This window comes from Littorina saxatilis, linkage group LG4, assembly GCF_037325665.1.
Source record: "Littorina saxatilis isolate snail1 linkage group LG4, US_GU_Lsax_2.0, whole genome shotgun sequence".
Lineage (NCBI taxonomy): Eukaryota > Metazoa > Mollusca > Gastropoda > Littorinimorpha > Littorinidae > Littorina > Littorina saxatilis.
Window position 1 is genome coordinate 69,544,552 of NC_090248.1, and position 15,172 is coordinate 69,559,723.

Here is a 15,172-nt window from a genome sequence, read left to right on the forward strand (position 1 = left end):
TACACTTACGTGAGCCAAAAACGAGGCTGGATGTCTAAGGGGGGACCATTATAGAGCAGTTTTTGCCACGAATTGGTCCCCCGGGGGACTACTTCAGAGGGGGGACCGGACCGGATCCTACACCGGTAAGTACATAGCCTTGCGCAGAGTTGACAACTGCTTTTCAGCGTAACATGCTACGCTGTAACGCCAAGCTTAGAACCGGCTGCTACGCTCAAACAAATAATCACAAACATGCAGCAGTTTTCTCTTTCTTGTGAGCCCTGGTACTCCTTTCTGATTGTCGCGTCGTGTAGCGGTCACAGTGTGTGTAGCGGCCATAAAGCATTGTCCACACTGAAAAGTGGCACTCAAGACGATATATTTTGGCTATTATGTTTTATTTTTAAATCAACGGTTACATGTATATATTCTTGCGCGAAATAGCCTAAATTTGGATGTGAGAAAAACTTTAGACAATGCTACACTAAAACACCATTTGTCACGCTGAAAATTCCCAAAACATGTAAATTGCTACACTTGAGATTTCACAAAGGTTGGCAGGTCCGCTTGCGAAACTTCCCGATGCGCTCTTTGCGATCCACTTGTTCCATGTTTACATATTGCCAAATGAGCCATAGACGATGGCGTCCTTCTCATCATGTGTGAATGGCCACAGATCTTTCCAGGCATGTCTGTGTGGTAAGAACAAGCTTCTCATCATGTGTGAATGGCCACAGATCTTTCCAGGCATGTCTGTGAGGTAAGAACAAGCTTCTCATCATGTGTGAATGGCCACAGATCTTTCCAGGCTTGTCTGTGTGGTAAGAACATGCTTCTCATCATGTGTGAATGGCCACAGATCTTTCCAGGCTTGTCTGTGGGGTAAGAACATGCTTCTCATCATGTGTGAATGGCCACAGATCTTTCCAGGCATGTCTGTGAGGTAAGAACAAGCTTCTCATCATGTGTGAATGGCCACAGATCTTTCCAGGCTTGTCTGTGAGGTTAGAACAAGCTTCTCATCATGTGTGAATGGCCACAGATCTTTCCAGGCTTGTCTGTGTGGTAAGAACATGCTTCTCATCATGTGTGAATGGCCACAGATCTTTCCAGGCTTGTCTGGGGGATAAGAACATGCTTCTCATCATGTGTGAATGGCCACAGATCTTTCCAGGCTTGTCTGTGAGATAAGAACATGCTTCTCATCATGTGTGAATGGCCACAGATCTTTCCAGGCTTAATTTTTGTCTGTGGGGTAAGAACATGCTTCCACTTCGACACATATCCAAAATGGTTTTATGTTATTTAAATGTTGTGATATTCACCAGAAAATAAATGACTCATCCAAGATGGTAAAGTTGTCTCTGTCAATGTGTATGTTTCAGTCTTTCCGCCAGCAGAGAGGAATGTTGCTGACGCAGCTCCCCCTGGCCGACACCGCAGTGGACTTGTGGAGACTGGTGGAGGGCTTTGACGTGGCCACCATCGTGTCACTGGGCTCAAGTGACGAGGAGAAGAAACAGGTGAAAGACGGATAAAGGAACATCAATAACTAACTGGATAACTTGCGGGCAAGGAACCTTGATTAACTAACTAGAACAGTGAAGGACCAAGCATATGGTTCTCTTAGTGAAGGACCAAGCATATGGTTCTCTTAGTGAAGGACCAAGCATATGGTTCTCTTAGTGAAGGACCAAGCATATGGTTCTCTTAGTGAAGGACCAAGCATATGGTTCTCTTAGTGAAGGACCAAGCATATGGTTCTCTTAGTGAAGGACCAAGCATATGGTTCTCTTAGTGAAGGACCAAGCATATGGTTCTCTTAGTGAAGGACCAAGCATATGGTTCTCTTAGTGAAGGACCAAGCATATGGCTCTCTTAGTGAAGGACCAAGCATATGGTTCTCTCAGTGAAGGACCAAACATATGGTTCTCTTAGTGAAGGACCAAGCATATGGTTCTCTTAGTGAAGGACCAAGCATATGGTTCTCTTAGTGAAGGACCAAGCATATGGTTCTCTTAGTGAAGGACCAAGCATATGGTTCTCTCAGTGAAGGACCAAGCATATGGTTCTCTTAGTGAAGGACCAAGCAAATGGTTCTCTTAGTGAAGGACCAATTATGGTTCTCTTAGTGAAGGACCAAGCATATGGTTCTCTTAGTGAAGGACCAAGCATATGGTTCTCTTAGTGAAGGACCAAGCATATGGTTCTCTTAGTGAAGGACCAAGCATATGGTTCTCTTAGTGAAGGACCAAGCATATGGTTCTCTCAGTGAAGGACCAAGCATATGGTTCTCTTAGTGAAGGACCAAGCATATGGTTCTCTCAGTGAAGGACCAAGCATATGGTTCTCTTAGTGAAGGACCAAGCATATGGTTCTCTTAGTGAAGGACCAAGCATATGGTTCTCTTAGTGAAGGACCAAGCATATGGTTCTCTTAGTGAAGGACCAAGCATATGGTTCTCTTAGTGAAGGACCAAGCATATGGTTCTCTTAGTGAACAGGGATGTACGGTCCTTTTTTAATTAAAGAATGTTTTTTCCCCAAAATGCGTTTGTCATACAGTAAGAGAGATAATATCAACCTGATCTCTCTTCATTTGACTCGTCAAGGTTAGATGACATTGATGACAGCGATTAGTCATGTGCGCGTGTGTGTGTGTGTGTGTGTGTGTGTGTGTGTGTGTGTGTGCGTGTGTGCGTGCGTGCGTGCGTGCGTGCGTGCGTGCGTGCGTGCATTTGGAGATTACCCTTTCTGAGTCCAAATGTCTACACCTTTTCGCATGATTGCGTGTTCAGGACTACTGCCCCTATTGGCCACGCGTGGAGAAGACCACATCAAAAGCCGGACCTTATGTCATCAAGATGACGTCATCGGATGTGCTGGGCGATACGCTGACGTCATACAGCTTGTCTATTGAAGTAAGTTAATTTGAAAGAATGTAACGTTTTGAATCAAAGGAAAATATCCGGAAACAATAATCCAGTCAACCTAAGGAAATATGAGTATGACTGGCGTCTTTTTCATGCTACAGCAACACCCATTCTTTGGGTGAATGAATATGTCTATCATTTAGGCACCTACTGCATTAGAAGCTGCTTGTAACCCCGGATTGGTTTTCCTTGGGTGATAAGAAGTGTCTACAATGACAGTTTTAGTTGACAAAAGGTTTACAGATTCAACACAAAAGCAAAATTAGGCGAAACAATGTGCAAATCAAAGTACGGGTTGTGAAAGAATTAAATAGAGGTTTAGGTTTGCATGTGCTAAAAAATGCTGGTGTTTGTTCCTGGTAATGCTGTGACATCTATCAGTTAATCGCACACCGTTCATTGAAGAAATCATATAAATGTCTTGTCTATCAATGCCAGTATAAATGTCTTGTCTATCAATGCCAGTATAAATGTCTTGTCTATCAATGCCAGTATAAATTTCACGATGGAACTTTAAGGCGGTCTTTAATTGAGCCCGAAGTGATTTCGCGAAGACTTCACGAAGTTTGTTTGCACAAAATGCAGTGTCCAAACTTCGTGCAGCCAGCTTCGTGATGTTTGCACAAAATGCAGTGTCCAAACTTCGTGCAGCCAGCTTCGTGATGTTTGCACAAAATGCAGTGTCCAAACTTCGTGCAGCCAGCTTCGTGATGTTTGCACAAAAGGCAGTGTCCAAACTTCGTGCAGCCAGCTTCGTGATGTTTGCACAAAATGCAGTGTCCAAACTTCGTGCAGCCAGCTTCGTGATGTTTGCACAAAAGGCAGTGTCCAAACTTCGTGCAGCCAGCTTCGTGATGTTTGCACAAAAGGCAGTGTCCAAACTTCGTGCAGCCAGCTTCGTGATGTTTGCACAAAATGCAGTGTCCAAACTTCGTGCAGCCAGCTTCGTGAAGAATACTTTGCGAAGTCGAACAAGATGTTATTCAATTTTAGCATGATACGATGATACAACGGAAAAACAACAGGGACACGAACTCTAGCGAGCGCTTATATTACGTGCCTTTCACAGATGGAAAATGACCCAATCATGGAGTCAGACATACACACACTAAAGAATTAACTCTCTGAATCAAAAACAGAACTAAAATCGACTTGGCCCAATTAATTTGAGGCTTAACGTTTTCAGAGAGGGAAGAAACTGTCGCGCAACATTCGTCTGTTTCACCTGAGCGACTGGGCCGGCGAGACGCCTGGCAGGACATCGGACGTGCTCTCCCTGCTGGGCGCGCTGGACACCGTGCAGAGCGGAGACACAGACACGCCCATCATCATTCAGTGCAGGTCAGAACATCATTTCATTTTCATTTCATTTTCATTACTGTTACACGACACTTGAGATTGCCACAAGTTCTCGAATGTCGTATAGTTGTGTTCTTTTATTCTACGTCGCCTGTCTTCGCAGCAGCAGAAAACAACTCGTCAAATTGAGTTCGAGGATTTATTTAGCATTCCATACATACAACTGCACATCGTAGCAGAACTCAAATAGAAGCTTTTTTTTTATTCAAATCGCGCTGGCATATATAGTAAATACTCAATCTCGAGAATATTCCAGACCGAACATGATACAACTACATTATACGAGCCGTGCATGGACTAAACTAGCGACATTCTCTATGACGTACATCAAAAGCGCCGACGCACTTAATCCGAACGAACGCCAGGAACTCACGACTAAAACAGCATGGTAAACAACTTGTTTTGACAGGACTAGAAAGTTCACCTGCATTCTCGTCCAAGCATAAATATTGTGTTTACAAAATATAATATCGGTACTTTCCCACAAAGTACAAATAAGTCAACTACATGCAACACACAAAACTGAACCAAAGCTCAGCAACGGTAGCGTTTCCTAACAATTACTTTATTGTCCCATCGCTTGGAAACTCGGGTCGCTTCCTCCCAGTGGAAAGCTAGAGTGGCATGATTTAATTACTCATTTACTTAATGATTTGGCATGATTTACTCATTTCCTTGATGAATTCAACAGAAAGGAGGGGACATGTTTAGGCAACTGAAAAGTGTCGAGAGTTCATGTTTTCCTTTTGTTCTCAACCCTTCTTTTACAATGTATTTCATTAATTTTTCAGAATTCATTACCGACAAAAATGACGGATCTTAGAAAGAAAGAACTTAAGCAAAAGATTAACAAAAGAAAAGAAACAAAGAAAGAGAGAGGGTGCTTCTGAACACAATTATACACAGGATCTTATGAGAGTCCTCGTGCATCGATAATCGTGGTCTAGGTCCCACCTCACAGTAAACTTTGGCGCCTCTTTTTATGTAGATATCGTGAAACCATAATACTGAGGGATCACTGTGGAAGCAAGGTGGTGTATACAGTCTCTTCCGTAAAACACGCCAAGAGTCATTTTTGTGTGACAAACGTTTACTATTTTGTTCAGAGACGGAGCGAGAAAGAGCGGCCTGGTGTGCGCGCTGAGCAACATAGTGAGTCGCCTGACGTACGACAGGGAGCTGGATGTCTACCTCACAGTGCGACACGTGCACAACGCCAGGCCCCAGGCTGTCACCTCCAAGGTAAGCAGCGCTTAATACAACTCAAAGTCACACACACAGATCCAGGCTGTCACCTCCAAGGTAAACAGCGCTTGATACAACTCAAAGCCACACACACAGACCCAGGCTGTCACCTCCAAGGTAAGCAGCGCCTAATACAACTCAAAGCCACACACACAGACCCAGGCTGTCACCTCCAAGGTAAGCAGCGCTTGATACAACTCAAAGCCACACACAGACCCAGGCTGTCACCTCCAAGGTAAGCAGCGCTTGATACAACTCAAAGCCACACACACAGACCCAGGCTGTCACCTCCAAGTTAAGCAGCGCTTGATACAACTCAAAGCCACACACACAGACCAAGGCTGTCACCTCCAGGGTAAGCAGCGCTTGATACAACTCAAAGCCACACACAGACCCAGGCTGTCACCTCCAAGGTAAGCAGCGCTTGATACAACTCAAAGCCACACACAGACCCAGGCTGTCACCTCCAAGGTAAGCAGCGCCTAATACAACTCAAAGCCACACACACAGATCCAGGCTGTCACCTCCAAGGTAAGTAGCGCTTAATACATCTCAAAGCCAAACACACAGACCCAGGCTGTCACCTCCAAGGTAAGCAGCGCTTGATACAACTCAAAGCCACACACACAGATCCAGGCTGTCACCTCCAAGGTAAGCACCGCTTGATACAACTCAAAGCCACACACACAGACCCAGGCTGTCACCTCCAAGGTAAGCAGCGCCTGATACAACTCAAAGCCACACACACAGATCCAGGCTGTCACCTCCATGGTAAGCAGCGCTTGATACAACTCAAAGCCACACACACAGACCCAGGCTGTCTCCTCCAAGGTAAGCAGCGCCTAATAGAACTCAAAGCCACACACACAGACCCAGGCTGTCACCTCCAAGGTAAGCAGCGCTTGATACAACTCAAAGCCACACACACAGACCCAAGCTGTCACCTCCAAGGTAAGCAGCGCCTAATAGAACTCAAAGCCACACACACAGACCCAGGCTGTCACCTCCAAGGTAAGCAGCGCCTAATACAACTCAAAGCCACACACACAGACCCAGGCTGTCACCTCTAAGTTAAGCAGCGCTTAATACAACTCAAAGCCACACACACAGACCCAGGCTGTCGCCTCCAAGGTAAGCAGCGCTTAATACAACTCAAAGTCACACACACAGACCCAGGCTGTCACCTCCAAGTTAAGCAGCGCTTAATACAACTCAAACCCACACACACAGACCCAGGCTGTCACCTCCAGGGTAAGCAGCGCCTAATACAACTCAAAGCCACACACACAGACCCAGGCTGTCACCTCCAAGGTAAGCAGCGCTTGATACAACTCAAAGCCACACACACAGACCCAGGCTGTCATCTCCAAGGTAAGCAGCGCTTAATACAACTCAAAGTCACACACACAGACCCAGGCTGTCACCTCCAAGTTAAGCAGCGCTTAATACAACTCAAAGTCACACACACAGACTCAGGCTGTCACCTCCAGGGTAAACAGCGCTTAATACAACTCAAAGCCACACACACAGACCCAGGCTGTCACCTCCAAGGTAAGCAGCGCTTGATACAACTCAAAGCCACACACACAGACCCAGGCTGTCACCTCCAGGGTAAGCAGCGCTTGATACAACTCAAAGCCACACACACAGACCCAGACTGTCACCTCCAAGGTAAGCAGCGCTTAATACAACTCAAAGCCACACACACAGACCCAGACTGTCACCTCCAGGGTACACAACGCTTAATACAACTCAATGCCACACACACAGACCCAGGCTGTCACCTCCAAGGTAAGCAGCGCCTAATACAACTCAAAGTCACACACACAGATCCAGGCTGTCACCTCCAAGGTAAACAGCGCTTGATACAACTCAAAGCCACACACACAGACCCAGGCTGTCACCTCCAAGGTAAACAGCGCTTGATACAACTCAAAGTCACACACACAGACCCAGGCTGTCACCTCCAGGGTAAGCAGCGCTTGATACAACTCAAAGCCACACACACAGACCCAGGCTGTCACCTCCAAGGTAAGCAGCGCTTAATACAACTCAAAGCCACACACACAGACCCAGACTGTCACCTCCAGGGTAAGCAGCGCTTAATACAACTCAAAGCCACACACACAGACCCAGGCTATCACCTCCAGGGTAAGCAGCGCTTGATACAACTCAATGCCACACACACAGACCCAGGCTGTCACCTCCTGGGTAAGCAGCGCTTAATACAACTCAAAGCCACACACACAGACCCGGCCCAGGCTGTCACCTCCTGGGTAAGCAGTGCTTAATACAACTCAAAGCCACACACACAGACCCAGGCTGTCACCTCCAGGGTAAGCAGCGCTTGATACAACTCAATGCCACACACACAGACCCAGGCTGTCACCTCCAGGGTAAGCAGCGCTTGATACAACTCAAAGCCACACACACAGACCCAGGCTGTCACCTCCAGGGTAAGCAGCGCTTGATACAACTCAAAGCCACACACACAGACCCAGGCTGTCACCTCCAAGGTAAGCAGCGCTTGATACAACTCAAAGCCACACACACAGACCCAGGCTGTCACCTCCAAGGTAAGCAGCGCTTGATACAACTCAATGCCACACACACAGACCCAGGCTGTCACCTCCAGGGTACACAACGCTTGATACAACTCAATGCCACACACACAGACCCAGGCTGTCACCTCCAAGGTACACAACGCTTGATACAACTCAAAGCCACACACACAGACCCAGGCTGTCACCTCCAAGGTAAGCAGCGCTTGATACAACTCAATGCCACACACACAGACCCAGGCTGTCACCTCCAGGGTAAACAGCGCTTAATACAACTCAAAGCCACACACACAGACCCAGGCTGTCACCTCCAAGGTAAGCAGCGCTTGATACAACTCAAAGCCACACACACAGACCCAGGCTGTCACCTCCAGGGTAAGCAGCGCTTGATACAACTCAAAGCCACACACACAGACCCAGGCTGTCACCTCCAGGGTAAGCAGCGCTTGATACAACTCAAAGCCACACACACAGACCCAAGGCATAGGCGCCTCCGAGGTAGACTAGCCATTGTCTGCTTCTGAGATCAGTATATAGCCTTGCAGACTCTCTTCTCTGGAGAGAATGGAGGGACAAATACATGCACACGGCTATAAGCTCTGGCTGGCTCATTCGGGAAGCCCTATCAAAACAGATGAACACTTACAATGCATGCCCACGTGTAATAAAAAGGATTAACCGCCTAAGGGCAGAAGCTGGGAACTACCAATTTCTAGAGCTTAAATGCACCTGTCAATCCGACCTCAGCATTGCTCATTTGACTTTGGAGTGTGATCTGAATTCATACCACTTTCAACCCCTGACTCAGTTTATAAACTCGAACAGAAATATTCTGCCAAATACCCCAAATGAAAAATTAAGATATCTTTTAAGTTTTAATAAATACCTTGGGTGGCAAGGTCCCAAACTTATCGCTGGACTTGTGCACACGCACCCACTTGGTCCCTGGATATGAAAAGACATTACTGCAACTAACGCCATTGCTTCTCATAGCCACTTTATATTTTTATCAGAACCTTTAAGTATCTCTTATTACCATTTTTAATTAGATGAGCGAGAGTGTGTGGGGTGTGTGAGAGTGGTGAACCACTGTACATGAAGGGAAAGTTTGTGTGCGCGCCTGTGTTTGTGATGTGCGAATGCATAACAGTTTTTATAGGGCTTAGAAATAAGCTCTAAAATTCTCAATCCTGTTTGATTGGACTTCGCCTCCAAAGGTGATTGTGGTGTTTCGGCACTCGGTTACAAATGCTAAAAGCTGCCCTGCTGTCTTTAAATAAATGAGTACACAGTGCACAGTGCAAATGTTTCAAACCGCAGGTTGAAAACAAAATTTTCAGAGCTTAGACCAAACCCGAACTATCATTTGGTAATTTTAAGTGAGTGCCTATTGTTTTGAAGAGACTCCATTATTGTACAACATACACTTTACACACCCGTTTTATAATGCCCTTTATCCTACATACGTGAGAGAGACACCCGTGAGATAATAATCGTTCAAATCACACGTGTGTATATCATGTAAATGAGGTCATGTCAAGCAAGTCTGGCAGGGACCTGTTTTTCCACTGCTTATGATGAGAAAGTCACCGAGACAAACGTCATTATAGAAACACAAATTGCGCTCGCTAATTACCCTCGATGAATCTTTAGAACTAACACGTCACGCCACACTTTCAGAGTGACGTTTCTTTGCTTTGACGTAATAGATTGCACGAGGCTTTAGAAGAGATCGAGGTTCTAAAACAAGCGTCTTCAATTTAGCTGCCTCGAATGCAGGACATTTTCAGTAAAATACACGTAAGTACAGTATGTAGGATAAACAGAATACTACATGGCTTGCTGTTCCGTACCAGATTTACACTCGTTGCTTTTTCAAATAGTGAACAGCTCGCTTTCGCTCGCAGTTCAATATTTAAAAAAACAACTCGTGTAAATCTGGTACGACACAGCAAGCCATGTAGTATTCTCTATTTTAACTGCCGGTTGTTGTTCTTTCGTGACAACCCAGAGCATAAAGGCGCATTTGTCAAAGACCCGCATTCACAACAAAAGTTTCCGGGTTTTGAAAACGCGTACCATTATCAAAAAGTGTACACGGGTGTCCTTTTGGTGTTTTATTAGTTTTCTCTAGTGAGCATTTAGTGTTGTACAGCATAGCTTGTGTTTACACTGGTGTTTATTTCCTGTCGTTTTCAGGCACAGTACCGCTACTGCTACCAGGTGGCCTTGGAATACAAAAAGAGCTTCGACGTCTACGCTAACTCCTGAATGCAAAAGGAGATTCGACAACTACGTTACTCTTCAAGATGACGTTTTTGCTCTACCCCTCAATGAAAAACTGGAACTGCAATGCTTATTCTTAAACGCAAGAAAAATTTTGAGTATTACATTTTGTCGCGAATGCAAACATTTAACAACCACACTTACTAACCCCTGAATGCAAGAAGAACTTGGACATCCAAGTTAGAGCACAAAGACGTTTAACAATAAACGTACAGACATGTATCCTTACTATTATCACTGCATACCTTAATGTTGTCATTTGTGCTAGCTTCTTGGGACAAGAAGAACATCAAGATATACAATGATCCAGGGATGTCGCTCGGCAACACGCTTAATCTTATTTCTAACCACCATAACAAATATGTTAAAAATGCTGTCATTTTGGCGGAGCTCCCGAACGTTTATGTTGGCGGAATGACAATGCCTTGTTCATTATTTATCCGTCAACCCACTGCCAGTTTCTGTTTTGTCATATTAGTACGACTTTTTAACCGCATCGCGGGTGTTTGTTGTGTGGGAATACAACGTTTCAAAATCAACAATTTAAAGAAGTCCGTCTAACAATTTGTGTTTGTAAAAGCTGAACAAACGGAACGGTGTTAATAGAGAGCAGGAGGCAAAGAATCAATTGTTTTATTATTACTGTCGACAGTTATCATGGTGCCTGTTTACTGGATGTGTTGCTTTGTTTGGCAGTTTGTTCGTAGGTTTGGTTATTTCTTGTGTTCTTTTGCCTGGAGAAGTAGGCAAACTAATTCGATGCTTAAATTACTATGTTATTACGGATTTTTGTGTTTGCCTTTAAGCACAAATTATATTCTGTCATTATTGCACGCAGCTTGATTTAAACGAAAACGTTTGTCTGCCAGAAAAGACATTATTCACGAAAAATAAAAAATAAATTATATTCTAGCTGTTTCATAAAGAATACAGCATTCCATGGATTTCCAGCTTAGACGAAGGGTTTGGTAGAAACTTGTAAATGTCCGCATTCCCTTGCATGCGATGGCTCCAAATAGTGGCAAATGGTTGCAAAACTAATTAACATGCACGAACCATGTTGGGTGTTGGTTCTTTACTGCGCCAGGGACCTTTGACTTTCGCCCCTGATTATTGTGTTTTTCATGCGAAATCTGAGAGACGTTTTCATTTGTCTGTTACATTTTGTATTGGTCATATTTCAAAGTGTATACTTAGTTTCTTCTGTTTCAAAGATGATGCTTCATGTTTATTTGCTTGTTTCTTTTTTGTTTCTTTCGTTTTGCGTTTTGCTTCATTGTAATCAAGCTATTATATTTTACCAAGACGTTGCCAAGTTGTTAAGAAGCGTTCGACTGTATTGATTGAGTGTATTCCCAGTGTTTTGGCTGTTTGTAAGCCTTTTTAGCAAGCGGTTATGCTTTCTTGTATCTTAGTCGTAAAGGGCTAACCGTCATTTAGTCGGTTTACAAAACCGGCCAATATTAGAGGTTATTGTACTGGCAGGAGAGACTGACGCATTCTGCTCTCTTTTCGCGTTGTCCGAAAAAGGACAGACGGTGCTAGCCAGCGGTGAGGGCTGAAAGCGAGAAGTGACAAGCACAAGACACTTCGCCAACACACTAGACACGTCACACAACCGTTTGGCAGGCGGCCAATATTAGAGCTATGAGGTGGAAATTTAAGAGCGGTTTGTCTTTTTTCGTTGAAATTGGCCTCCCTGGCCTTTGGACTTCTCAAGAAAATGTTCAATATTCAAGCGCATGGTTTAAACAGAAAGTAAAAAGAAGCTTGTATGACCAGTATATCCATAAATGGTTTACAGAAATTGGAACAAAAAATACGTTTTGGAATTATCGAATGTTTAAAGATATTTTTGCATGTGAAGACTATGTCACACACCTGCCATATCAGCAATGTGTTGCAATGATGAAGTTCAGAACATTAAACAACAATTTGCCTGTACAGAAAGAACGTTACCTTAACATCCCGAGGTCAGAAAGAACTTGCACCAAATGTGTATCACAAGACATAGGTGATGAATTCCATTATTTATTTGTCTGTGATTTTTTCAAAGAAGAAAGAGCTGAGTTGTTACCACCTTACTATTGGAAAAAACCTAATGCACTTAAATTTAAAAAGTTGTTTGCTACTAACAAAAAGAAATTGCTAAAGAATATTTTGGACTTTATTAATAGAATCTGTAACAGTTTTTCATAATCTTTTTAATTTTTATTTATTTATTATATTAGCATATATCATGATTGTATTGATTGTATTTATTGTTCAAAATGCCCCCAGGGGTTATGGACTAATAAAAAACTTGAAACTTGAAACTTGTTTCTAACTTATTTGTCTTAGCTATGTAATTGTCTTGCCGGGTTTGTATTTCAATGCCAGTCTGAAGACCACAATATTAGGTTTAGCAACACAGATGGCAACCGTATTATCGCGTGTACCAACATTGTGAGGTTTTTCGTAACACGTTTAAATACTAGATAATACAGTTAACATTATACTGTTTTACTGATCGTTTCTAACCCCACATTTTAAACACGCTTGAAGAATAGATATGAGTTAACAAAACGTCCTCTATAACGCCACTCACATTGTCTCCCTTATATATATATACGGCAAGTTCTACATTTGTAGGAGTTTAGTTGGTTTTGTACATAATTGCTCAGCATAGTCCAAGTTATGTGTTTTGTTGTTGCTGTTTTTCTGTTGCTTTTAATTATCGAAGTCAATTTTGCCAATTATCATTATTTTTCAGCTTGTTTTATCGTGACTCTCAGTACATCGATGCATTCTCTCCCCTTAGTGTTTGCATGGGTCGTGGGTTTTGTAACCGTTTTATGAGGGGAAAAAACATAAAGAGATATAATTAATTAAATAAAGAGAAAAAGGGAAACCGAACGAAAGAATGGAACAAGAACGATGCAAATTGTTTATTTCAAAGTGGAATACTGACATAGTTTACTCAGTAGGGACCTGCTAGTACGCCGTCATGTATTTACATAGTGATCTTGTCGACTTCTTTGTTATCGTCTTCGGGTGATCTATTCTATACCATGTCTTGGACCTGCTCTCCAACTCTTGTTTCCTCACGATTTTTCTGAAAGAAAGGAATAATAAAGCAAGCAGAAAACAAGGCAGATAGACTTTAATTCTCCCAATTAGTTTCCCGTTATAATTTGATCTAATTTATTGTTTGAACTAAATGACAACTACAAAATGAACTGCTTTCCATCTGTTGATGCAGGCTTTGATAGAGGCATGGTTATGTGATTTCCGCGGTATTTACAATTAGTATACATGTAGCACGTCAGCATGAATAAAATGTATCTATAATATACCTCGGCTCCTTTGTGTGTGTGTGTGTGTGTGTGTGTGTGTGTGTGTGTGTGTGTGTACCCATATTTCCACAGGTTTGGTTGCCTAAATCACCATAAGGCAACCATCCACACGTGGATGGCAACCTAAACTGTGGATGGCAACCTGATTGTGTGGATGGTCGCTTCATTTAACACCGTTAAATTGACTATTTTGACGGAAAGAATGTCATAAGAATGTTAAACTCTGGATGGCAACCTAACTGTGTGGATGGTCGCTTCATTTAACACCGTTAAATTGACTTTTTTCACGGAAAGAATGTCATAACAATGTTCAAAATGACATTCTTTCCGTCCTCTATAGGCGACGAAATAGGTCAAATTTTGTGCATTTTTTAGTGCAAAATTCTTCGATGCCGGAGCGAGTACTGCACCCAGTGCTGTTGTAGTGCAAGTGCACTAGAAAGGCACTACACCCAGTGCCGCCTCTTAGGTAACCATCCACACTTTAGGTGCGTGTGTGTGTGTGTGTGTGTGTGTGTGTGTGTTTTCAAACCTCCTTACAAAACCCTAATATAATGTATTATCCTACATAGGTGAGAGAGACACCCGTGAGATAATATTCGTTCAAATCACACGTGTGTATAGCATGTAAATGAGGTCGTGTCAAGCAAGTCTGGCAGGGACCTGTTTTTCCACTGCTTATGATGCCAAAGTCATCGAGACAAACGTCATTATAGAAACACAAATTGCGCTCGCTAACCCTCGATGAATCTTTAGAACTAACACGTCACGCCACACTTTCAGAGTGACGTTTCTTTGCTTTGACGTAATAGATTGCACGAGGCTTTAGAAGAGATCGAGGTTCTAAAACAATCGTCTTCAATTTAGCTGCCTCGAATGCAGGACATTTTCAGTAAAATACACGTAAGTACAGTATGTAGAATAAACAGAATACTACATGGCTTGCTGTTCCATACCAGATTTACACTCGTTGCTTTTTCAAATATTGAAAAGATCGCTTTCGCTCGCAGTTTGATATTTAAACAAGTCGCGTAAGGCGAAATTACTACATTTAGTCAAGCTGTGGAACTCACAGAATGAAACTGAACGTAGTCCGCCGCTAGTGCAAAAGGCAGTGAAAGTGACGAGCCTGTTTGGCGCGGTAGCGATTGCGCTGTGCTTCATAGCACGCTTTACAGTACCTCTCTTCCTTTTAACTTTCTGAGCGTGTTTTTAATCCAAACATATCATATCTATATGTTTTTGGAATCAGGACCCGACAAGCAATAAGATGAAATAGTTTTTAAAACGATTTCGGAAATTTAATTTTGATCATAATTTTTATATTTTTAATTTTCAGAGCTTGTTTTTAATTCAAATATAACATATGTATATGTTTTTGGAATCAGAAAATGACGAAGAATAAGATGAAATTGTTTTTGGATCGTTTAATAAAATTTTTTTTTTAATTACAAGTTTCCGATTTTTAATGA

At 43.0% G+C, this 15,172-nt stretch overlaps 1 protein-coding gene across 1 annotated transcript in view; it reads left to right on the forward strand.

The window, feature by feature from the left end:
* Positions 1–13,697, forward strand: part of LOC138965497 (receptor-type tyrosine-protein phosphatase epsilon-like) — a 49,430-nt gene extending 35,733 nt beyond the window's left edge. The window contains exons 7-11 of the mRNA XM_070337671.1: positions 1,368–1,505; positions 2,780–2,902; positions 4,101–4,255; positions 5,380–5,515; positions 10,279–13,697. Of these exons, the coding sequence (XP_070193772.1) occupies positions 1,368–1,505; positions 2,780–2,902; positions 4,101–4,255; positions 5,380–5,515; positions 10,279–10,350 (624 nt within the window). The 3' untranslated portion in view covers positions 10,351–13,697. The remainder of the gene's footprint in view (positions 1–1,367; positions 1,506–2,779; positions 2,903–4,100; positions 4,256–5,379; positions 5,516–10,278) is intronic.
* The last annotated feature ends 1,475 nt before the right edge of the window (positions 13,698–15,172 follow it).